At 39.8% G+C, this 25,575-nt stretch overlaps 1 protein-coding gene across 1 annotated transcript in view; it reads left to right on the top strand.

Moving 5' to 3' along the window:
* Positions 1-7,176: 7,176 nt before the first annotated feature.
* rapgef5a (Rap guanine nucleotide exchange factor (GEF) 5a) overlaps positions 7,177-25,575 on the top strand; it is a 49,991-nt gene continuing 31,592 nt past the window's right edge. Inside the window, exons 1-5 of the mRNA XM_082520345.1 lie at positions 7,177-9,168; positions 19,601-19,651; positions 22,114-22,220; positions 22,776-22,897; positions 25,355-25,532. Of these exons, the coding sequence (XP_082376471.1) occupies positions 9,025-9,168; positions 19,601-19,651; positions 22,114-22,220; positions 22,776-22,897; positions 25,355-25,532 (602 nt within the window). The 5' untranslated portion in view covers positions 7,177-9,024. The remainder of the gene's footprint in view (positions 9,169-19,600; positions 19,652-22,113; positions 22,221-22,775; positions 22,898-25,354; positions 25,533-25,575) is intronic.

Below are 25,575 nucleotides of genomic sequence, written 5' to 3'. Positions count from 1 at the left end.
CCCCCACCATTTGTCTTACTGTATGAGTGTGAGACATGTTAAAATCCAGTGGCACCAAGGTATCATACAATAAAATAATGTGATTAAGCGTAGCCCATACATTTTCAATAGGGTTGATGTCAATGCTTTTGCAAACCCAGTTTTGATGTGTGTTTTGGATCATTATCCTGTTGCAACATCTAGCTTTGTTCAAGTTTCAGTTTGCTAGCTGCTGATTTGAAGTTGAGTTATGAGATTTTGGAGTCCTCCTCCTTCATTATTCCATCCACTTTGTGCAGCGTACCAGTGCCACTGTCAGCAAAACTGCTCAAGAACATGATACTACCACCACCATGCTTGACATCTGGTACAGTGTTCTTAGGTTTGAAAGCTCCACCTTTACTCCTCTTGTCATTGTGGTCAAATATATTAGTCTTTGTCTTGTCCATTGACCATCATGTGAGCAGCTGGAAAATTCAGTCTAGTTTGAAGGTGTTGAATTTGGAGCAAAGAAGCAGGGAAGCACGAAGTAAAGGCTGAGCTATGCCAAATTGCACAAGAAATGCAAATCAGCGGCAGCAGGGCTTATGGAGTGTTGAATTCAGTTAGGAAATTGTTGGGTCAAATCATTATCAGTATTTACAACAGTCATAGATTGGCCTCCCTGGATCTCAACATTATTGAAGCATTGTGGGATTATCTATGCTGAGAACAGAGAAATGACAAGAAAGCTTGCCTCAAAGAGTTGAGACTGTTGTAGAATAAAGGTGGTCATACCAAATATTGTCCTTTAAGCTATTTAGAATTGTACAAACTATATTGATGCCTTATGTAATGATTGCACGTTTCAACAAATCACTGCACCTTTTCACCATTTTTGTTCTTTGTAGGTTGGCACTCTCTCAGACCATGGTCATGTACATCTGGCTTCCCTGTGGATAGTGATGCTAGTGTGCTTTTAACACTGTGTAGATTCCAGAAAATCCAAACAGTTTTTGTTCCTTAAAGTCACTAAAGATGCATGCTGTACAATTATTCCACGCCAACATTGTTATAAACACAGTAGGTGGGAACAGTATAAAGTAAACTCATCAAACCCTCCAAAGTTTGACCCAGGGCTCTAAGGAGATGAATTATTTATACAGACAAGTTCATTACAGCTGGCCGAATGTGGAAATTAAGATAACAGATGTAACTGACATTCAGTGGTTGTAATTACTAAGTAATTATTATCTAATGCAAATCATGAAAAGAACAAACAATTTGGTCTTGTCATGATTTATAACATAGCTATAAATGGTCATTTTTAATAAATACATTTTTTTTGTTGGTTTACATTTTCACGCTTTGACTGCAGTGTAGAAATGCAGCCTGAAGTATCCTGCTCTTAAAAGCTAGACATTATTACATGCATACCTCTCAGATAAAACATTCTGGGCACGATATGTGAGTCCTGGTCAGGGTCAGGGTTTATACAGTACAGTACATGATGGCTGAGCCTGTAAGACTGAACTCTTTACTGCAGTACACTGGGGCTGCTGCTAGATGGCAATCATGTGTAGCTCTAAGGATTCACGCTCTGATCAGCTCTCTCTTGAAAGCTGACTTTCCTGAGGCTGAAGGTATGCAACGGACTGTTTGTTTTGTTATTTGCCCACGCTAATACTGCAGCAATATATGACCAAGCTTGAAATTATGTATATGTGAATCTGTTGTACATGTGTTATGTGTTTAATGCTTTCTGCTTCACTAAAATGTTCATGTAAGTGGTTCCTATGCATAAAACCATTCTAGTGTACATTACCTTTAGGAGATCTTGCTGTATTACTAAGTAGGATAATCTTGCCTCTCTAGATATTAACTACATAGTGCTTTGATATTTAAATTATAGAGATGGAGCCGACTAACTAAAAGGAGATCTGGGAATCTGTGGTCAGTTGTTGTTGTTGTTCTTTTTCTTCTTCTTCTTCTCCTTCTGCAAAGTGAAAGTCGAAGAATCTTCCATGGGGATCATACACAGTTTCAGAGCACCTGGATTGAATTCACTTTTACATTGATTAAAATTCTATTCCAAAAGAATGCATTTAATTTTAATATGATTTGTTTTATTGTAATTAATTAAGTTGGACAGTTCAAACATTGACAATTCACATAAGTGTTTCCTAGCATCAAAATAATGCCCAATCACAATGTAGGATGAGGATGTTAGGTTGCTCAGTGACACGCCCCATTCTTGTAAAATTATATTGTTACGATATGGAGAAACATCTTTGTGTTTTCCTTTAAAATACTGCTTAAAATGACTTAAAATATTGTTGTTAACCAAAAAAACCCTGAATTTACTCACTACTTGAAAATACCATTATTATTTGCTTCTCCTTTTCCTTATATCTTCAGCTATTATCATCTTGCTCTACTGCACATCACACTTTAAATTCAGTAAACTTATATGGTAAACTTTGGGAAATGCCACCGTAAGTTAACGGCTGTTTTATGAGGTTCTACCCAAACTTCAGGGGAAATCTGTCTCACAGTCTTTGAGCTGTTTCACTCAGTTAGGCAGCAGAGTCAGAATTCCTGTTACATCTGTCATGCTGTAAAGGTCAGTGCAGTAACCAGAATGAAAGAACCAGTCTTTCAGGGTCCAAGCTTTGCTTCTGTTCTTGTATACATGACCTTGTCTGTCATTTTGTGTTTAGCTCAATGTAACAGTTCTCCCCTCACTCTCCTTTCCTTTGTGATTCTGCTCCATCCTCCATCTTCTCCTTTCCTGTCATTTTTTTTGTAATCGCAACCTTGTTGGCTCTTCTCCCTTTTCCCACCTCTCATCCTTTCCTCTCTCCCTTCCTCTTCCCTTTGTGCCTTTTCCTCATGCCGCTCTGTTCTTCCTTTGACTTTTTCTTCTTCCCTGGACGGAGAGCTCCACGAGAGACAGCAGAAATTGTATCTCTGCTCAGTTCGCCACAGGCCCTCTTCAATATTTAATCAAGAGTGCATTTGTTTGAAGAGAGCTCTGAATATGTGTGTGAGTGAGTGATAAAGAGAGCTGTCTATCCAGTGTGTGTAGACACTGCATTTGTATGCATGGAAGGTGGAGTAGAGATAGAAGTTGTATATTTTTGTGTGGTGACAGAGTTGGAATGAAAGGTTTTCTCCGGTCTTGGAGTAATTGGTTTACTATCTCTCCCTGCTCTCTCCCCCTCTTTCTTTTCCCCATCTCCTCCTTTACTCACCTTCCCCTCCCCCTATAATCCATTCTCCCCCTACTGCATCATCACATTATCATGTGCTGTGTAGTACAGTATATACACTACTGTGTGTGTTTTTCTAACACTATATAATCATTTGTATTTGATTTTGCTGCGTGTGCATATATGACCGCGTGCATGTATCAGTGGCTGGTCCCGGTGGTGTCCCCGAGGACGACAGAGAAGCATATTTCATCAGTCTTACCACGAGAAATCCCAAAGTCCTCTTTTCTTCTTTTTGCTTCCTCAGCACATTGAGCAAGCACAGAGTGTTTTCCTTATTTCCTTTTTTGTTGTTGTTTTTGTTTTGTTTTTTTACTTTTAGAGGAGAGCACGCTGATTAGCATGCTGTCACTGTGAAACGTACACTGTGGGATGCCACTCTGCAGGAATTTTTTTTTTGTTTTTTGTTGTGGAAGGTTTTGATTTGATTGAGCGCAGGCTATTTCTTCCTATCAACTGTAATATCATCTTCTCGGAAACTGTAGTTTCAGAGCCTCTGTTTCAGTGTCCACAAAATGTCAGAAGGCAGCTATCTGAACAATGATCTAAACATGACTGATGGCTTTTCAGTAATTCTGTTTCGCTCGGCTTCTCAGCTTTTGGCTCATTGTGGCGCTCACAAGGCCCCTGATGAGGCGTTTCTTCTTCATTTCGAATCAGCGTTCTTTGTCCACGGAGAAGGGGATTTTACTAACAGATGTCGAAGCTGCTTTCCATTTTCGAGCTGTACTGTATGTTTATCTACAGACGGCAGCCTCTCCACAGAGTTCTCATGCAGCAGCCATGTGTTTTATCAAGCCTGTGTGAAAACGTGATATAGAGACTCCATCCTGTTCCTCAGTTTTCCTCAGGTCAAAGGTAACGCTTGATGCTAAAATTATTGCAGGCACAGCAGATTGAGTCGCATTAAACTTCTGAATTAAACTTCTGATGGTGAGCTCATACATGAACATTTTCTGCCAGAACTGACTGTCCATAAAGTCTGACATTAATTCACATTAGTTTTTTTTTGCCATGTATTATTCTCATTACTTTATAGTGGAAAATTTCATTTAAAAAGACGATGTTCGTTTTCATGTATCCATTAGGATACCCTGTAAAAGAAGTGTGATGGTAAGTGTACTCTATCTGAGCATTCAAAGTGCTTTCTGCTATGAGACACATTCGCCCATTCACACACGCATTCATACAGCTCTTTATTCTATGCCCTAAAGCACTTTCTAACAGTCACAGACACACTAACAGTCTGATGGATGAATGGTGAGGGGGAAATTTAGGATTTGGTATTTTGTCCAGGACATGTGGACCAGAGGAGCCAGGGGCCGACTCAATGGGCTTTAAGTGCTACGTAGAAATAATGTGTCCTTTTCCATCCTTTGGCCCTGACATTATCACAGTAGCATGGTGGATATCATATACATGTCTTGATTATTTCTAGCAGGGTACAGGCCTATTGTCGTTATTAGTGTTCCTTGCTATTCCTACTGTTAAACACCTGCACTTGGGTCTATTGGTTTTAATTGACATGCAGTCATAAAGTAAAAGAAATTGTGACCAACATGCAAAAGTGAAAAGGTCTGTGTGGAGTTTACAGTTCATCATCTGCAAGTACGACGAGTGATGGAGACAGTTGATATACAGCATGTCATGACTGTGCGTCTGTAGGTTTGACATGTGAAGGACTGAAATGCTCCAGCGGGCTTTTGATCAAAAATAAAAATAGTTTTGATGTCTTTTTTTCTTTTTTCTCTGTGTGCGCTATTCAGCTGCCAAACATTATACACTGTCCCATTACCTCTAACAGCCATGGTGGTGGTATAATCTGAGTCCCAGAAAGGGGCCAATTATCCCAGATTACACGTTCTATCAAGAAGCAGCCTCGACATCTGAGTTGTACAACTGAAGCCGCAGCACTCGAGCTGAACTCTGCTTGGCTTTATGTCGTGTGGAGCATCGGGCTCAGATCCTCTCCTATCTGCTGTATTAATAAATTCATTCTCTTTCATGTCATGTTCAGTTGAATTTTTTAATCAGGTCATTGAACATTAAACAACTTCCCGAGAAGGCTGCACTTTTTAAATACATATAGTGAATTTACTCTTTTCCCCCATGACTCATAAACCCACAAAGAATATCCAGAAAGAAATGCATGGTGTGTAGTGCAAGTAGCAAAAACACATCCTTCTTATTATGATGCAAGTGGACAGCAAACAATATTTTACTGCTGGAATTATGAATAAGAAAAGCTTTATTGCCCCATATAATACCAATGAATTTTAAAATGTGTTGAATACATTACAGAGGGTATTACAGCCTTGTTGCTTAGGCCACTGCGCTCCTGTGCAGGCCAAGCCCCAGGCTTTGTTTCTCATGTGCATGCCACAGAGCCAAACATATTTTCTTCAGAGATTAATACGCCTTACAATTCATAGTCTATTACAGTACTAGAAGGTACTGTCACCTGCTTACTTATTTCCCAAGGGGTCACCACAGTGGATGGATCCGCATGACTGATTTGGCACAGGTTTTATGCCGGATGTCCTTCCTGATGCAACCATCCCCCAAGTTTGGGTTTGTGTCTCCTCCCAGTCGCGAACTGCCGATCTTTTCCTGATTGTAGATCATGTGTGTGTATTTATGTATGTATAAAAGAAAATAAATAAGCATAATAAAATGTTATAGAAACAAACAGAGCGAGAGATCTTTCATTCATTCCTTGGATCTGAAATCGTACTGTTCCAGCAGTTCCGGAAATGTGTCAAAATCCTGTTTAATCCAGAAGCAGGCCGGATATTTCTTTAATCTGGATTTTGGTAAGAGTCTGTGACCCTCAGAGCAGCAGCTAATGTTGCAACCTCCTGGGTTAGGTCATAGACTCAATGTAGTTTTCACCCTCTTGATTGGTGGATTGTTGAGCCCATTATTGTTACAATGGCATCCGGTTGATATAGGTCTACTGGCTCATGCTCTTTGTTTTTGGAGCCAAATGACACACAAAAAACTAACAAACAAACTGTAAAGAACAGTGATTATCATGTTCACATTTGAACGTATAACTCATTGGTGCTCTCTCCTGGTAAAACTATGTAATAACAAGCAGTAACTCATCGGGATAATATGGGGTGAGTGTCGCTACAGCTCACAATGTTTGTCTATTAAGACCTCAACAGTAAAACAGCCTCTGCACATCCATAATGTGAATTTTCCACAGTCACCAGATCTCAAGGATACTCTACTGTATTGAGATCTGGTGACTTCGGATGCCATTTGAGTACAATGAGTTCATTGTCATGTTCAAGATGATCTGAACTTTGTGGCATCACTTCAAAAGATGGGTACGCTGTGGTTATAAAGAGGTGGACATGGTCAGCAACAGTACTCAGTTAACACTGTGCCAGATGGGCACAAGAAAATATCCCCCACACCATTACACCAGTATCACCAGCCTGAACCATTGACACAAAGCAGGACTGATCCATGCCTTCATGATGTTTACACCAAAATCTGATCCCACAATCTGAATGTTACAGCAGAAATCTGATCCGATTGACAATGTTTTTCCAGTCTTCTACTGTCCAGTTTATGTGCGCTCCTGTGAATTGTAGTCTCGGCTTCCTGTTTTTAGCTGACAGGATTGGCACCTGCTGTGCTCCTCTGGTGCTGTAGCCCATCTGCTTCAAGGTTCAACATGTTGTGCGTTCAGAGATGCTCTTTTGCATACCTTGGTTGTAACAAGAGATTATATGAGTTATGGTTGCCTTATCAGCTCAAAGCAGTCTGGCTATTCTCTGTTGACCTCTGGTATCAGAAAGACATCTTTTGCTGCTCACTGGCTATTTTTTCTTTTTCAGACTGTTCTCCGTAAACACTAGAGTTGGCTATGTGGGAAAATCCCAGCAGATCAGCAGTTTCTGAACACTCAGACCAGGCGGTCTAGCACTAACAACCATGCCACATTCAAAGTCACTTAAATCACCTTTCTTCCCCATTCTGATGTTTAGTTTGAACTTCAGCAGGTCACATTGACCAGATCTATATGACTAAATGCACTGAGTTGTTGACACGTGATTGATTTATTCATTGATTTCTTTTTTTTAAAATAGATTTTCATCAACGAGGTACTGACGGATGTACCTAATAAAGTGGCTGGTGAATGGAAGTTTTTGGGCATTTCTTTAGTGCTTTCTTCTTGAAATTTTCCATCAAACTCTTTTTTTTGTTCATTTAACAGAAATATACACACCACTTATGCAATATCACTTCAAAGCCAAATGAAAAACTAACTGCTTAGATTTAGTCCAACAGAAACACAAGCTCCGCAGCTGGAACTCAGAAGACTTTACAAATCTTTTATTCTTTTAAAAGAATAAAACTTTAGTTTACTTTTATTGTTGATGACATACTTAATTCTCCTTGGCTTGGAGGAGACCAGTTTTAAAATGTTCTACCACTATTTATTCAGCTTCTCTTTGTTTAGTGTCTCTGTATCTAACTTAAAAATGCCTTGAAGATTTTCTATTGGATGTTTCTCCTGTAATTCTATTGGTTTGTTTAAATCACTCTTATACTGCACCGTTCCTCTCCTATCAGACTTCTGGAGACTCTGGGTGCTATTATCACATGTCCATCTATAAATTGACATCTTTACCATTCATTTAGCGTCATATGATCAGACTCTATCTCTATGCTTTACAGTCAGGGCCATGCAATCGCTGTGGCACCCAGATTTGTGCCATATATGCGGGAACCTGTCTGAGCTGGATAAATTAATCCTGGGCTCAATTGGATCAAAGATTGAGTTTACAATAGCTAACTTTCCATTTGATTTAGCAATGTTTTTTGTGTGGCACTTGCTGACGAATAGTTTTTGATTGTTCACAAGATAATTTATAATGCTTGTCATGTATTATTCAAAAATAATAAGTGACATTATTAATGTGTTGCATGCTGTAATTAACGGTGATACACAAACACCATCTCGTTTTTCAGTCTAATAATTGCTATTATGGACTTCTATGGTAGGGCGAACCACATAAGAGACATCATGAGGCAAAAACTTACAACAAAGCTACATGGTGTACCCCTCTCGCACAGAGTGGTACACAGGTGCTTCTGAGAAAGGTTAAGCTGAAACGTTAGGTCAATAAAATATGGATTAAAATGAGGAAAATGCTCTCTTGAATGTCAGCTACCTCGAAAGGCACACCCACACAGGTTCGCTCTGTGGCGGCTCTTTGTTTACCTATGGAAATTTGAGCCAGGTAAAGTGGTGACGTAGCCCTACCGGGTGCCGTCTGCTTCTTCTTCTTCCCCCTCCCTTCCCCCAAACACTGCTGTCATTAGCTTTCAAGTTTTCAACTTCTAACAGAAATAAGCAGTGACACTATGGTGCCAGCTCCACCAGTCCCTGTGAATATTTCCCCCGGTGTAGACAGGCTGGTGGAGGATGAGAGGTGAAAGTGATGCAATGTTCGTTTGCACCTGTGACACCCCCTCCCGCGGACAACACAGACACACACAGACACACACACACGAACCTGGCAGCAGCCTACCGAAGAGTAGGACGCTCGAGCCATTGGGTGGAGCAGCGGCGTCGCGTGCTGCGGAATACATTGAGTAGGTCGTTAAGGCTGCGCGCGGTTCGGCTGCAGATGCAGGTCGCTGAGTGGGAGCGCGAGGCGGGGGGAAATGGCGAACAGGCGCGGGCGGCGGTGCACCTTTTGAGGATATAGTAGGCACCGGGAGCGCAGGCAGGCAGAGAGGCGGCTCGAGGACAGAGAGAAGTAGAGGAACCATGGAGGACTCGGAGCCCGCAGAGGACGGCTTACTTGCGGGCTTGCGGTGGAACAGGAGCGCAAGAGACCAAGCTCAGCTGAAACACAAAATCCGGGATCTGCCGGGACTACTGAAGCACGGGCTTCACCTGCGGAAGAAAAGCGTGAGTACTTCAAACCGACTGCTGTCTGACTGTCCGTCCTTCCGTGTTTGATGTCTGGTGAAAGGTGGACGGGTTTTATTTTTTTTAACAGTCCCGACATCTCGCCGTGAAGGCTCTGAAGCCGTTTCGTAAGCCTGTCACGACTCAGGTGTTTGTATTTTGCTGTGAACAGCGCTGTCGCAGAGGCACCCAGTGTGTGTACGTGTGTGCGCGCGCGTGCGTATGCACGCTACATCCATAATAACCAGAACTGCTGTTGGACACCATACCTTCACACTCTGGTAGTCAAGGCAACACCACCTCCACCATATTGACTAGATACACCTACTTACATACACTAAAAATTAGACACGTTTACAGATGTGTATATATATATATATATATATATATATATATATATATATATACACACATATATAAAGGAATGTGCGTAGGTTCACTGCTACATAACACAGTTATTTTGATTGCACAGTAATGTTCTGTAAGTGTAGTTTTTGTTTTTCAGTAGAGAAATAAAATAAATAATTATGACGAAATGACCATCACAAGTTCTGAGTCCACTGTGATGTATTCATATGATTTTTTCTGTTTAACTGTGTGCCTGCTCACCCAGAAATCAGAGATAACAGCATCAGACAGAGAAAGCATTCATGGGAGGACATAAAAAGAAGTCTGGACTAGCACCTACTTGCATTTTTGTTTGTGTAAATAACTTTAACGATGTATTGGTTATCAAACTAATGTCAAACGATTAAACATCTGATTGAGTCAGGTCTGTTCTTTGACGAATAAGCTATCCTAATATTTATATATCAAATCAGAATTTCCATCTGATGTATCTTTGAATTGTTTTTTTTCCATGATTGGCCAGCTAAGCAGTAACTGTGACTTGATGTGCCCAACTGTGGCACTAACACACCTGACAAGCCAAATGGCTGCTCAAAGTGTCAGTTCTGCTCATCTTCATCATCAGTGGCACCCAGGAGGGGAAAAAGGGAAAAAAATATGTCTCTGAGTTCCCTCCTTAGAGATCAGAGACTTGTGTGCCACTCCTTCCAGTCCCACTGGAGAAAGACGTGTTAAAAATATGCAACATTTGTAGTTTAAAGCCACATAGGACCAAAGAGATAAACACTTTGTCATGTTCCATCTGGTCATTTTAACTGATGTTTGAATGACCCACTGATCGGGGCCACTCAGTCTCCTGTTACCTGTTTGTATGATCCCGTTTTCCAGTCAAAATAAATCAGCAGCTGTACACGACAACTAAAGTGAGTCCACTCAAGAATGTTATTATAAAACCACCAGAGAACGGCTGCATTAGAGGGTGGATTTACCTCCTTTTGTGAATTAACCATGCTTTTTGTGCAGTACCCATGAAGGCGAACATAATGGCAGGCTTGAGTAGATGAAGAATCTTTCATTCTCTTCTGATATCTTGGTGTGAGCATTCTATGTTTGTGCGGGTGAGTGTGATGAAGCATAGGTAAGTAGTGTAAAGGTATGGGTGTTTTGCACAGACTGGTCCTCACCAGGCTCTTTTCAGTCGCCTCTGCTTCACCTGGCATACCCACAATACACTTTATTTTTATGTGCACAAAAAAAATCAAAAAGTTGTTGGATGGGAGGTTCCTGGGATTGTTTTGCATTGCACTGCACCAGCACCTGAGGCACTTGTCTAAAGATGCAACAACATATTTTGTGGCTCAGAGGTGGGTGATACATAGGAATAAGAATGATCTGACCACATACAGTAAAAAGAAAGCCCTTGCTGTCTTCGTTGATATAAATATATACTTTTTCTTTAGTTCTGACTGTTTGCCCAACAAAAATCATGCTTAAGTAAACAATCTCCTTCCTGGGAACGCATCGGCTACTTTGCTGACTTAGTCTCTCGGAGTCACAGCCCATATATTTCAGTGCTTTGGTGTAGCCTGTGGATATATATTTTACATATAAGAGTTGTGGTTTTATCTGAGATTTTTAAAGTTAGCTTAACTGAGAGTTTTAAGATTGCTTTGCAGAGAATGCAACTGCTCATCTGGATTCAACAAAAGCTTGTTAATTGGTGATTGGTCATTAACACTGGAGAGTTTTCTGGTACCCTCCCACAAGATGCACATGTCTTGAGATATTTTACTTTTTAATACGTGTATCTGAAGGCATTCATAAGTCCTCAGTATCCTGCGTGAGTGTTTTTTTTTTTTCACATTATCTGATTCTTTAATGTTTGGTGACAGCTCATAAAGTGAATTGAGCTTGTTGTCCTGTACGGAGGCATCTGTCGCCTAAAGTTGCAGCCTGCAGCAGCCTCACCTTGAAAAATCCTGTCCTGCATTGTAGTCTGTTGTGACTTGCTCTTGTATTCAATTATTACTCCTTTATTGGCTGCGATGTGACAGGTGCAGGGAGATTTGCTAACCCTTTAAGGGCAGTTGAAAAGTCAGTAACCACAGTGCATTGTAGTTTTTCAATAGAATTTGGCGAGTGGCTAATTGCAATTTGGCAAGTCGATTGCCATTTAATTTTTGTCTTGGTCATGTTGAGTTTGTTTATCAAATGTAATAATCTGTGTTCTTTAGTAAAATATAATGAATGCTGCAATGATTTCTGCCTTTCACACAATCAAGCCTTCTGTAGTGTTTCAGGCATTCAACCCATGCTTAAAAGCAACATCGGTTCAAAAAGCATGGAACTAGACCAACAACTGCATGTGTGGTTCTGCACCCTGATCATTTAATAGCATGTATTGTCTCTGCTGACTTGTTCATGTAGAGTCTGCAGGCAGCGGCATCCGTTATCTGAAGCTACATTCACGTCCTTTGGCTTAACGTTTCTCCTGGTTTGAAACCAAAATAATCCCAATTAAGTGCTTCATATCCTTTTAACAACAGCCTCTTCCATGATTGTATTTACTGAAAGTGGCATGTGGGGTGCTGGGACTCCCCCCGGCTCGCCCTCTGTGCGTGTTGAACATACCTAAAAGGCAATGCTGCCAACAGTAATAAGAAAAACTGTCAACTGTTAGTTTCCCTTGAGCCAGATTCTGTGTATTGATGTCAGTAATTTTGTACGGTAATATAGAATTTTCTGCCATAATTGAAGAGGTGCAGAGACTTTGCGTTACATTAGCAGGAGTGCTTTGTATTGCCTGATTCTTGCATTTCCATGTGTTTGCATTCTTAAAGACAGCCAAGGAATTATGCATGCTAACTCTTTACCCCCTTTGAAGGACTACTAGGAGTAACCCTTGAAGCTCTTTTCTGAACTGAGCGGTTTCTGTCATATTTCACGGAAACTTACAGAACAAAATGACTGAGTGTGCATGAGGAGTTAGTGAGCTTAGCCTCTGCCAATTTGAAGCTATGCTCGGAAAAACCCGTAAAATATTCTAATGGTCATCAAACCAAATTTGGGAGGTTGTTAGATGTTGTTTATGAGGAAAGAGTTAAAGATGGAGGAGGTGTTTTGAAAAAACAAATGTGGAGTGGCATATTTGGAGAAATAATCTTGTGCACTCTTGTGTTTTTTTTTTTTTTGCTTTGTTCTGTGGTTTTGTGGTTGCAGCTTTTAGCCTCGCTGCTAATGAGTTTATGATAGACTACATGCTGGAAATTATACTGCTGCCCCCACACAATACCAAGTTTTCATATCTAAATGGTACTTATAAAGGTGTGTTTTATAATACAATTGCTATAACAACAATTTGAAAAGTTAAGCCTTTGTGTTGATTCAAACTTGAACTTAAACATTCAACATTTTCTTCTGCAAACTGAAGTCAAATATACAGCATTCTGCTTTAGGCGGTAAGATGAGATTATGAAACCTTAAGCACTCTTAATGCGAGCTATCTGACTTTATGATCACTGTCTTAGAGGAAAGCTGGTGATATTTCTCAGAGGATGATCTCATTTCTGCTTTAATATGCACAAAAATAGTGGCTTGTGTTGTGTTCTATGTCTTCCAGCCATATTTCCCTTCCATAAGGCATCCTACCTTAATGTAAGTAAGATGAAAGACAACCGAGGAGTAGAGAGGCTCTTAATGGCCACAAACTGAGAAACATACTAATGTTATATCCAACGTTTATGTTTTTTGTTACCACTTTTGGAGCATTTGACATAGAATTGTTAGGTGCAATGAACATATGTGATGTTACGCAAGGGGTATTTACCCCAAATAATGATTATGTTGACAAAACAAAGTACAAAAAATTGCAGCCCTGCAGCTCTGTTAATTTCCAAAATTATTTTGGGATTCAAATGTCACACAATACTTTCTTAATTCAGCAAAGTAATAGCTTTAATTTTTTTTAAAAAATGTTAGAAAACAGCAGTCTACATCACCAGATGGTCTGGTAATGGTTTCAGAGGGCTACATCAAATCCAGCTAGTATTCAGTTCCAGACTTTGCAGCCTCATGCTAAAAACTGAGTGAATTAAATTTTCTTCCATAAATCTATGTTCAAAACACTTTTACTGCAAGGTGAAGTAGATTTTGATATAACTGTGTATTTTAAAGAGAAAATGTCTGACAGTCCTTTAGGTATTTTTATGCAGACTCCATGCAGGTTTTTTCTACATGGTCCACTGTGGAGAGGCTGCTCTGCCATAAAGCTCAGACTGATTGATGGAGTGCAGCAGTGATTGTTGCCCTTCTGGACGTTTCTCCTCTATCCACACATGATCTCTGGAGCTCAGCCATGCTCCATCAGGGTATTGGTCATCTCTCTTACGAAAGCCCTTCTCCCCCGATTGCTCAGTTTGACCGTGAAAGGGTTCTGGTGTATCCACGTTTCTTGTATTTAAGAATTAGGGATGCCCTCGGACAGATCTGCGCTTCAACTCCTTCTTGTGTCTGAGCAGTCAGTTCTTTAAACCTCACGCCAATGTGACGCCTTTCTAAATCCATTAAAAGTGTAGAAACATCTCAGAGATTATGCACAGATACAGGGAAAACCTAAGTTATAAGAGTGTAAATACTCGCAGGAAACCTTCAAAATAAGAAGAAATTGGAGATTTTTGATCAGGCAACTAACTCAAGACTGTTTTATTTTCTGTTCTTAGATGACAGAAACAAATAAAGACTAACTGAATGCGTTTAAGCCAAAGGTCATGTGCCTGCAGAAGGGCGTGGGCTGTTGGATAGGTTTCTTAACAGATTAACTGTGCCTTTGTGTGCTTGGGTATTTATATGTGTCTATTGAGCTATAGCTTCTTTGATGTCTTTATTTTGACTTGCTTGTATGACAGATGTGTTGAGGAGTCGACAGGAGCTTAGTGTGTGTGTGTGTGAGAGAGAGAGAGGAGGGTTTGCCAAGCATACTGTGCTACAGCTCTTCACTGTGCTCAGCAATCTAATCTGAGTAATCCATTTCTTGCAGATAATGACCTCGCTCTCTCTCCTCTCTCTTGCTGTATACACACTTTGAAGTCATCACACAGATAAGCGTGTCAGCATGTGCTCTCTCTTTATAGCTTTCATTCATCTTCTCTTCTCTTCTCTGTTATAGGATACAACATGGCAACATATTGTGCTTGTTTGAAATACAAATTGAAGCACAGACAAAGAGACAAGAACATAGCAGGCAGTTTTCTTTTTGTGTGAAACGGTATGAATGAAACACCTCTGATGCTGGTATGTGTCTGAAGTATGTTTGTGAGAAGAGATGATGGTAGAAGAAACAAAGACTTCGTGAGAGATCTGTATTCACCAGATGAGGAGAAACAGAGATGGAGAGAGAAGATACAAGGACCAGGACAAAAGAAAGTCAGAACAAGATAGCTACAGAGACACAGAAACAATTTATTTTGTCTGTGCGCTTGGCTGGCTGGTGTGCTCTACTTGATCCCCAGTCCAAACAGTGCACAAATACAGGAAAGAAGCTCTGTTGCTTACTAATATAAAGGAATATGTCCACAATGACCTGACATATTTCAGAGCAAACAACGTTTTACTGAAAATAATGACAGAGCAGATCAAACGAATACTCAAACCTCACATTTTATTTTGAAGGGGAAAAACTGCTTTTGGACCAGAGATCAGTATATTTGCATAAGGGGAGATAAAAAATGGACAAACCGATTAATGTGTAGACCTTTAAAGTGGTTTGCCATCTACCACTTCTAACGCGTAATGTGTGGCCTAAACTCGAAAAATATTTCATGACACAACTGAGACCTCCACAGGCAGCTAACTTGGTTAGCAAGATGAAGTAAAAACTCACTCTTAGGGTAAATGGGATGCAAATTTTGCCAAGTTTCCTTTTTAATAAAGCTTATAGTTAGGGCTGAATCAGTTGACCCTGAATCCACCCGTAGTTATGCTCCAATAGGTCTCGGCTGCTGGGGGCTTCCCATGATACATCGAATGTTTTTTTTCTACACTCACTTCTTTTCATCACTATGTGTTTATACGACACATCACCCCCAACTGGTCGCAGCAGATTGCTGCCCCTTCTTAAAGCCTGGTTCTGCTGGAGTTTTCTTCCTGTTAAAAGGACGTTTTTCCTTCCCGCTCTTGCGAAGTGCTTCCTCATAGAGTTTGTCTGATTTCTAGATACCAAAAGCATTTTTGGATCAGGGTTAAGTGTTTATGTTTCTGCTGTCAAATTGTGCAGCCGAACTGTACGAGCGGCACGCTATAGCTGACTTCCTTCATTTTTCTGTTAGTTCTTTTTCAACCCCTGAGGTTATGATTAATTTTCTGAACCCTGTCACCTTTAGAGAGATGCAAACTATGTATTTCCCCTGGTATCGTTTTTGGTCTTAGGTAATCCAACCAGCTTCTGGCTTTAGTTTTAAACTTAATGCCATGAGTAGGAGTGGTATTGATCTTCCCATCAGACTCTCATTAAATAAGCAAAGAAGCATATATCTCAGAAAGTGAATCTATTTCTATAATGAAAAGTAAGCAAGTGTTTTGTAACTTGCATTAAAAATAAGTGCAGTCATACACTGTAGCCCTGAGTGTGTCTGTATGTGTGTGCGAGCCTGTGACATCACAGACAGTATCATCGCTCAAATGAGGATCTCACACACACACATACGCAGCTCCACATCTCACTAATCACCACTCTATTTCATTTTCTTGCAACTCAAAGCCACAGCCAAGCATTTCTCTCCCTCTCTGTCTTGCTCCCTCTACCACTCGTTCACGATTATAATTAAAACGATCTCTCCGTCTCTCACTGCCTCATCTCTTTTCCTCTCCATCTGTCATACTCTCATACTTTCAGAGACTGATGTCAATTGTTCAGCCTTCCTCTTTTCTTCCTCGTCTTGCACATCATCACATTTGTATTTCTTCATCTAGATCTGTCTGCCACAGTTAGGTGCTTTTCATTTGATCAGGTAATGTTTCTGAATCGCTCTGCTTTCATCTGGTGGTTTGGTATCGCCAGCCAGCGAGAAGCTAAGGGCAGCAACGACTGCCTGCAGTTGCTCAGTTCACTGCAGAGGTTTCTGCTGAGAGTCAAACCCACAACTCTGTCAGTGATCCTGCTTCACTGACTGAGCTCCCAGACCAGTTGCACTCATGTTGCAGAAGGTTCTTATCTGTCTCTTTTTAATGAATGATGGCAACGTGATTGTCATTCTAATACAACCCTGCAGTTTCTGTTTTATCTCGAGAGTACTACCAAAGCATTTTAAAAGCAAATACTAGTATGTGATATTTTCTTACCCCAGATCAACTGATAATGATACTAAATTGTCCTATTTTTTTAAACCACTAGAAGAAAAATTGTTATTGTTAAATTTGAAAGCAAATCTTTTTAAATTGTGTCTGGCAGCAACTATAATATTTATATGGGATGTGTCTCTATTCAGTTTTACTAACAGTGGAGATTAGGAGAGGGGTACCACAGTTGAGTGAAACTGAGGGAAGTGAATGCAGAAGAGTGTAGTCAGATTTTAATCCACCATGCAATTTCCTGATGGAAGAAATGCAATAACTAGCCAAATGAATTCTTCTCATCAAAACTGTTTAAGCTGGGTATTTTTGCATGACATGGTAATATAGTGACCACTTACAGGACCTTTGTGTACTGGAAAATAAGCTTTCAAAAATCCAACACAGACAGCAGGTTTTGCTTTAATGCTCTCCTGTATTTTTGCATTCATTTTGTCCTGTTACACAAGCACTGGATTTAACAGATGGCAACAGGTCATATAGGGTGACGAATTTGAAGTTTCTGGTTCAAATCATCTTAACTGTGTATGGAGGTGGTCAGGAGAGAGTTTGTGTCTACAGCCATCTGTAACAAGGGAGCTCTGCCATAGTTTAGAGCTGTGTTTTAGCCAGTGGTGGTGGGGATCGTGTCAAAATAGTTTGAGGTATGAAAGCAGAAAAGTGCCGTAAGGTTTTGCATACCTGGATAGAAAAGCACACAGTGCAACACATAAATCAAAATCAGTTGTGGATTGGCCTCTCCGGAGCCTGAACCTCAACACTGCAGAAGCAGTGTGGGATCATGTTGACAGAGAACAGAACAAAGGGCAGAAAAAATCCAAAGAGCAGCTTTGAATGTCTTTCTACTGAGCTATCCCTGAAGACTCAGGCTGTATTGAAGGATAACGGTGGCCATACCAAATATTGATTTTTCAAGCTTGTTAGAACTGTAGTGTACTGTATTTCTCTGTATGCACACGTTTTGATAAATCACTGCATCTATTTCTGTCATGTATTTTTATCTAGCAAAATGTAAAGAAATGAGGGTAACTGAAGACTACACAGTACTTTACATAGTGCCCCTTCAGAGCAATAGTCACCTCGAGTTGCTTTTACACTATGACAAAGTCATGACTTAGTGGGACTTGAGTATAATGAAGGCATCATTCACATTATTAGTAACACCTTTGCTCTATATGAAGTGGCAAATACCTAATTTCTTCTGTCTGAGCTGAGTTATTTGAGATAAAAACGAATAAGACAGCCACTTCACCTGGCAGGTAGAAGCTTGTTTAAGCTAAAGTCTCTTACCACACCTTGTTTAGAGAGAGGTGATTTTTCTATAACTGAAGAGTTAACTTCGAAAAACCCCGGGCTACACCAGTGATGATTTAGGTGTGGCATTATAAAGTGGAGTTAATGTTTATGTAAATGGTCATCCTGTCCTTAGTATCTGTGCTTGAATGAGAAATATTTGTAGAGATTTTTCATTTTGACTTTATTTATTTTCTGCTGGTCACTGTTAACAAAGGTTTTTTGTTCTCTCAAGTGTTGAACAAGCTTTGTCAAAGACTGGGGGAGGTGAATAGTAACAGGTTATGGATAAAGTAACACGTTTTTTTACAATCATTGTAGCGAGGTGCTTTTGCAAAACTAATATTAAGTACTGGCTACATATCTGCAGTAAAGACTGCATTAGAGCAAATGTTTTCATAGTTGGTTTAGTCAGGTTGTACTACAAATGGGAGTTTACTGTTATACAGTAAAATGTAAAGCATATAGTAAAGCATTTTTTTGGATTAAGGTGGTAAATTACAGTTTTTTTAAATTATTATTCTACTGGTTGAATGTTATGCTTGATTAATTCCTGACTTCTCAAAGATGTCCAGTATGGGTATAAAACATTTTATCTTGGGTTTTTTTTTGTAGCTTATTACAGGTGGTTTAATAAATTTATTAAATTAACCTCTGTACCTCATATACAAAGGGGTCTTTATTCTTTGAAAAGGAACATAAAAAATTACCAGTTGTTGTATTTTTAAACCACAAGGAGTCATTAACTGTTAAGACCCACTCAAATGGGGCTCTTAGGAAGCAAGACAAGGAGTTAGGAAATGACATCATACTGTACACACTAGAGTGGAACAGAAACTGTGGTCTCTATGAAGTTCGTTTGCGGTCTACTTGATCTAACAATTACTATCAATTTTAATCTATTTTAGGGCTAGTGTGTCAACACGGTCTCAACACTGTTATCTTCCTTCCCTGGCGCCATAATAATCCATAAAGATTAACAGCTTATTTTCTGATTAGGGAAGTAGAGGTGCAGTGGATACACCTAAGGCAAATGCTGTAAAATGGTGTCATGATGGTGGTAAGAAGAAAGGATTTATTGTAGTGTCATTGTTACGATGTGATAAGTGAGCTGGCAGTTGGAATTATATTGCTCAGGATTTGAACTGCTGTAGTTTTCCGGGTTTAATGTCAGAGAGAAAACGCTTCTGTTTAAATAAGCAGATTGTGATATTTTTATTAGATAAATTAATAGCCATGTTCTTGAGGTTTATTAGGTTTATTGCAGTAACAGGTGTTAGCATGAAAGCACCCAATCGACTGGAAAGTAAGCTTAAACAAAACCTAGTCGTTTGGGAATGGTAAAACTGGCCTCACTCACCTCACTCATGTTTGTTTAGTGTATTTACTCTGTGTGTGTCATTTTGTGTGTTTTGGCTCTGATGGCTTGTGTTTTGTGTTTCAACAGCAATCACCTGACACTATCCCCGGACCAAGCACTGGACCTGCTGTACATAAGGTAAGGAAACACTCGCACACATGAAAGTGATGTCATACTTTTAGTTTTGCTGTCAAGCAAAAGTGTGTTTGTTTAATCCCAACACAAATTACATCAGTGGGGATATTACCTGAGGGTATTTCCAGGCTAATTTCACCAACTACACAGACGCGTGCACACACACTACACACACAGCGTTAATTTGAAATTCAAATATGTGTGTGTACAGCACTCTGAAGACCTCAAAGATTAAATATCACACAGGAGAAGTTTTCCTTTCAACACCGGGGAAAAAAGAGCCAAAGAAAGAAAAAGTAAAGACAAGAAATCAACATCTGAGGAGGAGCTTTGGTGTATTCAAAAGCAAATCTGTTACTTGTGCCAAAAAATGTTTGTACCTGCCAGGTTGTTTTGCCCCTCAGTACTTTGTATTTTTTATTGGCTGTATGTCATTATATACTTAATGAAGTCTCCATACACAACATCTGATGTAGTGCCTAAAGCATTACAACTCTGAAAACCTTTCCATGAACACCTATGCAAGGAGATCTTTGAAAGAAGAAGCTGCAGTCTTTGCTAGGCCATTTTAAATCTTGCTATGAAGTTTGTCTAACAAACAGGAGGTGAAAACTAACTGAATCTGGTAACTGAAAGCTAGACTAATCAATAAACCTGGCGGGTTAGTTTAGATGATGATTATTAGTCAGACAGTTAAGACTGATCTCCACCTTACAACTTTGGGCCTCGTGAGTATGGATGAACTGAGGCTATTCGTTTCGCAGGCTTTGATGACATTACTTTGCCCGCCCCCAATAATGATCAGAAATTCTGCTTCGAGTTTAGAAATTTTAAATTCTTCCTTTATAGTTTGATGAACAACCACAAGCTAGTACCTTAAAGTTAAAGGGGTCCTGTTGTGTTTTTGCTTTTTGTTTGTTTGGGTTTTTTTTTTCAAAAATCTACTATCACGGTAGTAAATGTTCATATTAAACATAACCAAAGTTTCAGTTAATTAGGAAATTAACTCAGACTTCAAACCACTTTAAATGTTCCTTTTCCAATACTTTTTACCTCGTCTGGTCAAAGGACAAATGAACTACTCCTGTAGTATTATTTAGAATGTAAGCAAACTTTCACACAGTGGTCACCTAATGGGTCCTCAGTTTCACAGTATTACTTTCATGCACACTACTTTCCATTTCATCAAATTCTTGCTCCTGATGTACTGAACAATATTCAGTTCAAACTATTGATGGCAGGTCTTGATGTTAACAAGTTTTGCATAAAATGATAATAAATAACTTACTGAAACACCAAATGATGTAATAACTTGTTGAAATGTTGCTTTTCCACGTTGTTATGGAGAGTGTTGTCCTATTGGTTGGGTCGCACATTAGTAAGGCACGGTTGTTGCCTGTAATATGGTAATATGGTCAATGCTACGGCATGCTGATGCATTTACATATTTCCATTCTTTATTTGGCGTGGTTACCATTGACCATGGACTCATAATACTCCTGAACCTTCATTTAGTGGTTAACTAAATTCAGTTGTCTTGGATATAACAGTGTGCTACACTTCACGCACAAGAATAACCTGTAACTTTGATGGAGCCTTTGTGAGCCTGATGTACTTGTCTAACACTGATGTTCTGGTTTTCTGCTCTTACCTTTGCATGATAATATGATGACAATTATTAAAGTTGCTGTTTACACCCAGGTCTGTCCAGGCACAGCATTAAACCTTGGTTATGAAACGTTAAAATGTCATTGTTCTGTCCTAGTGGATTGTCTTTGTGAAAATTGGTTACTTTTACAAAATTTGTGAGTTCTAGCCAAAAAGAGTCAAAGTGATCCTGATTTTTTAACCATCAAAACTTATAAAAATTCTCTTTGAGTCAAAGTGAAGAAATCCTCTCACGGTGTTCATGCTTCTTCTCATCTTTTTATAATGCCATTATATGCATTATATATATAGGACTCTTCAGGTACCATGTGTACTGCCTAGTGACTTATCTATTATGAAAAACCTGTGTACACAGCAGCCACAAAGCTGCACTACATAAAAAAGATGGGATAGGGACATAAAGAGAGTCTCTAATGTTGTAACATAATGTGAGTGGAGCCTCATCAGCTTCTAAGTGAGCCTCACTCTGCTGAATGTAACAGGGAATATGAATAGAACAGAACAAACAGCCCATGTAACCAGCTTAATTGAAATACGGTCTTATTTACGGTAGCATCAATAGCAGGATTATTGCTGAGCGTGTAGACGGTCAATGTTCAGTTCCTGAGGGGGAAAGAAATCGAGCTGTCCTTGTGAGCCAGTCAATGACAGCTGCATGTAGCCACATTAGCTTGTTATACTTAAAAATTCATGTTTAAACCAATACTGAGAGTTTTGGCATTTAGTCCTTTTTTAGTTTTTAAGTTCGCAGGTTTTAACATTATAACACTATTTTTATGTTATTGTTTCTATATCAGTCTTGTTCCCAGAGTTTTCCATGTGCTGGTCGGGCTGTGAGGAATGCTTTCTTGTCACATGGACCGTACCCAGCGAAGGACAAGATACACCTGGCCAGAATCATACGGTACACTTGTCTCTGTCTATTTGCGTGTCTTTGTGCAGACCTGAATCGATGAGTCCAGTGAAGCATATACACTGACTCACAGTCACTCTTGTGCTCCATCCTTATTGGTCGCTCAACTTGTTTTTGGTCTGTGACGAACTAAGCAGGATGTAGATGTTTTGCAGTGAAGCACAAGGTAGTCTGGGAATACATGTACTACAATGGGGCATGTAACGTTACACTGAAATGTATGTAAAATCAGTCCAAACATCTTGGGGAAATAATAAATAGATACTCTTAACAATCATTGCACGTACAGTCAGACAAACGCATTTAGAAGCACACATGGACGAGGAGTTTATTTGAGGGGACGCAGATGGGAATAGTTCAGTGTTTTGGAGGAAAAGGCTTACAGAGAACTAATGAATAATCAATGGGTATTGACTAAATAAGAATGACAAACTGTGTGCCAAGGGAAGAATAGCATATGAGTGTGTGTGTGTGTATGTATTATGCATGCTAACACTGTGTAGCCATATTTGTGTGCTGAAAATCTTCATTTGTGTATTTTAACAGGCGTAGCTATGTGGGAGTGGAGCTGGTGCAGTGGCTGTGTGAGCAATGTGTGTATGTGCGCTGTCGGACTACCGCTGTGCGTGTCTGGCAGGTGCTGCTGGAGCTGGGAGTCCTGCTGTCTGGTAAAAACACATACACGCACAAACACCGACCATGCCTGCGGAGTGTACTGCATTTTAACATTCACAGTCACCTTCAACAACAATCTACACATCTTTAGAGATACCAGTTCCAAACAAAACAAAATAATATAAAAAGCTTCATTTTCTGATTCAACCTGATTTTAAATTAAGATCTTGTCAAATGAACTATCAGAATTAGCTCTCTGAGATAAAACTTCCAACAATTAAATTACACTGAAGCCCCCAATAACCCGAATAATCTCAATAATTATTCTCCCCAAAACATCTCCCTGTTAACAACACCCTGCTAAGCACTGACACATCTACGAGTCTGTTAATCTAATATCAGACTGCTCCATTCATACCCCGCTGTGCCTGGGTGTAAGTGGACTAGTAACGGGGTAATATAAACATTTGTTTGCATTCTTCATCTTTGTAAATTCATCTTTTAAAGGCAGTAAATGTTTCTTCAGAGGATGAACAGTTGTGTTCAGGTGCAGTTCATCAGTCTGGCTAATCCACAGTTACTCATAAAAGGACTTCGACTCTGTCTGCTGTGTCTCTGCTCGTTAACTACAACTTAGAAGTGCTCATTCGTTTTTGTCAGTACTAATTCGATATGAGGAAAAATTCCCACACTGTGCACCTCTGCTAAAATTCCACCTGCACCATGTGTGCCTTGAGTCCCTGAATCCAAGATATCTGGAATTGAATGAGTTTGTGATATTGACTTGAAAATCAAAATAATGTCTCCAAATTTCTTCAAATGTTTTATGGATCTGTGGTGATATGATGTTCAGTTTTGTTTTAACTCGCAGTCGTAAATAATCCTGCCAGGAATTCTTTGATTCAGATGTGGATTGACTAAACTGCCTCGAGCCACATCTCTGGTTACATTTTCATGCAAATCTATACAAAACTTATGAGCAATCATGCTAACAAACAAACGAACAGACAAACCAGGCCAATCACACCTCCTCCTCTTTGGCGGAGGTAACAACTCACATGAAGGCGTTGACTCACATCAGTACTTGTCTAGACTTCACTCCGTGTGGATTTCACCCACACAGAATACATTTACAGTGGGCACAGTTGTTGTTTAAATAGCTGTTAAACATAAAAATCAAATCAGCGTGGCTTAAATAATTTGCTTCCTGGTGGTTGTTTTAAGAGTGTGACAGCCTTTTTTGTTTGTTTGATGCTTTCTTCTAGAAGGCTTTACCGCTGTAGATATTATAATATATACACTTGCTGGCCACATTATTAGGGATCACTTACTATTACCAGGACACCTATTTGCCTACAGAACTGCCTTAATTCCTCATGGTACATATTCATCAAGGTGCCGGAAACATTCCCTAGAGATTTTGGTCCAAGTTGACATGACAGCATCACAGTTGCTGCACATTTGTCGGTTGCACATACACAATCCAAATTTCCCGTTCCACCACATCCCAAAGGTGCTCTATTGGACTGAGATCTGGTGGACATGATCAGAAACAAAACGTGAGTAGACTCTGGTGTTCAACGATGCTCAGTTGGAACTAAGGAACCCAAGCTTCAAATGCTCCAAAACCTCCACCAGCAGCTTGATCTGTTGACACAAGCCTGGATGGAGTCATGTTTTTCTTTTCAATGTTGTAGCACAAATTGAGACTCGTCAGACCCACATCTTCTATTGTCCAGTTTTGGCGAGTTTGTGTGACTCAGGCCTCAGTTTCTTTTCTTGGCACTCGGTGTGGTTTTCTGCTGCTGTGGCCCATGTGCAACTCAAGTTTCGATATGTTGTGTTTAGAGATTCTTTTTGCATACTTTGCGTTATTGAGTGTTTTTTTGAGTGTTGTCTCCCTATCAGCTTAAAGCACTCTTGTCTTTTTCCACTGACCTCATATTTTCACCCAGAGAACTGCCACTCACTAAATATTTTCTCTTTCATGGCCATTTTGTGTAAACTCCAAAGATGGTTGTGTGGGAGAATCCCAGTAGATCGATAGTTTCTGAAATACTCATTTCAGCCTTTCTGGCACCAACAACCGTGTCTCGTTGAAAGTCACTTAAATCAACTTTCTTCCTCAATTTGAGGCTGTTTTAAATTCAGTAGTTTAAAATGTGTATCTGATAAAGTGGCCACTGAGTGTATAATGTTTATCTCCACAAAGATTGCACTAAATAATAATCAATAAACAGAACAGCAACGTGCCACATGGCAACTTCTGTTGAGAAACGCTTGAGCGCGTACCTGACTGATTGTTAGCTTTGATTGTGATTTAGGCATAACAATCTTTGATCATATTTATACACTTGAACTATTAATTATATATTACACGCTTAATGAGACAACATGGTTCTGATACAAAAGAAGCCCCCTTTAAGCATGCTGCCAGCATATGTGCTTTAAAAGGTGCCATTGCTTCTCTTTCATCACAGTGTATGTGTTTCTATTTGTTGTCTCTCCAGTGGACCAGCGGGTGGTGTTTTCAGACTCCAACTCTTACTACCAGTTCAGCTTTGAGGAGTGTGACTCTCCCTCCTGTGAATTTCGTTACAATGAGGGGGAGTGGCCAGAGGCTGTTAAGCTCCTCCTACAACTAGCTCCATATGTCCAATTCCGCTCAGGAGGTGGAGCCAATAGTCCGTAAGTGTCCAGTAAAATCTGATCATGTATGGATTTATAGAAA

The sequence above is a fragment of the Aulonocara stuartgranti genome (assembly GCF_965226115.1).
Source record: "Aulonocara stuartgranti genome assembly, chromosome: 22".
NCBI classification, from domain to species: Eukaryota; Metazoa; Chordata; class Actinopteri; order Cichliformes; family Cichlidae; genus Aulonocara; species Aulonocara stuartgranti.
Note: the sequence above shows the minus strand (reverse complement) of the source record. Positions and strands in the feature narration are given on the sequence as shown.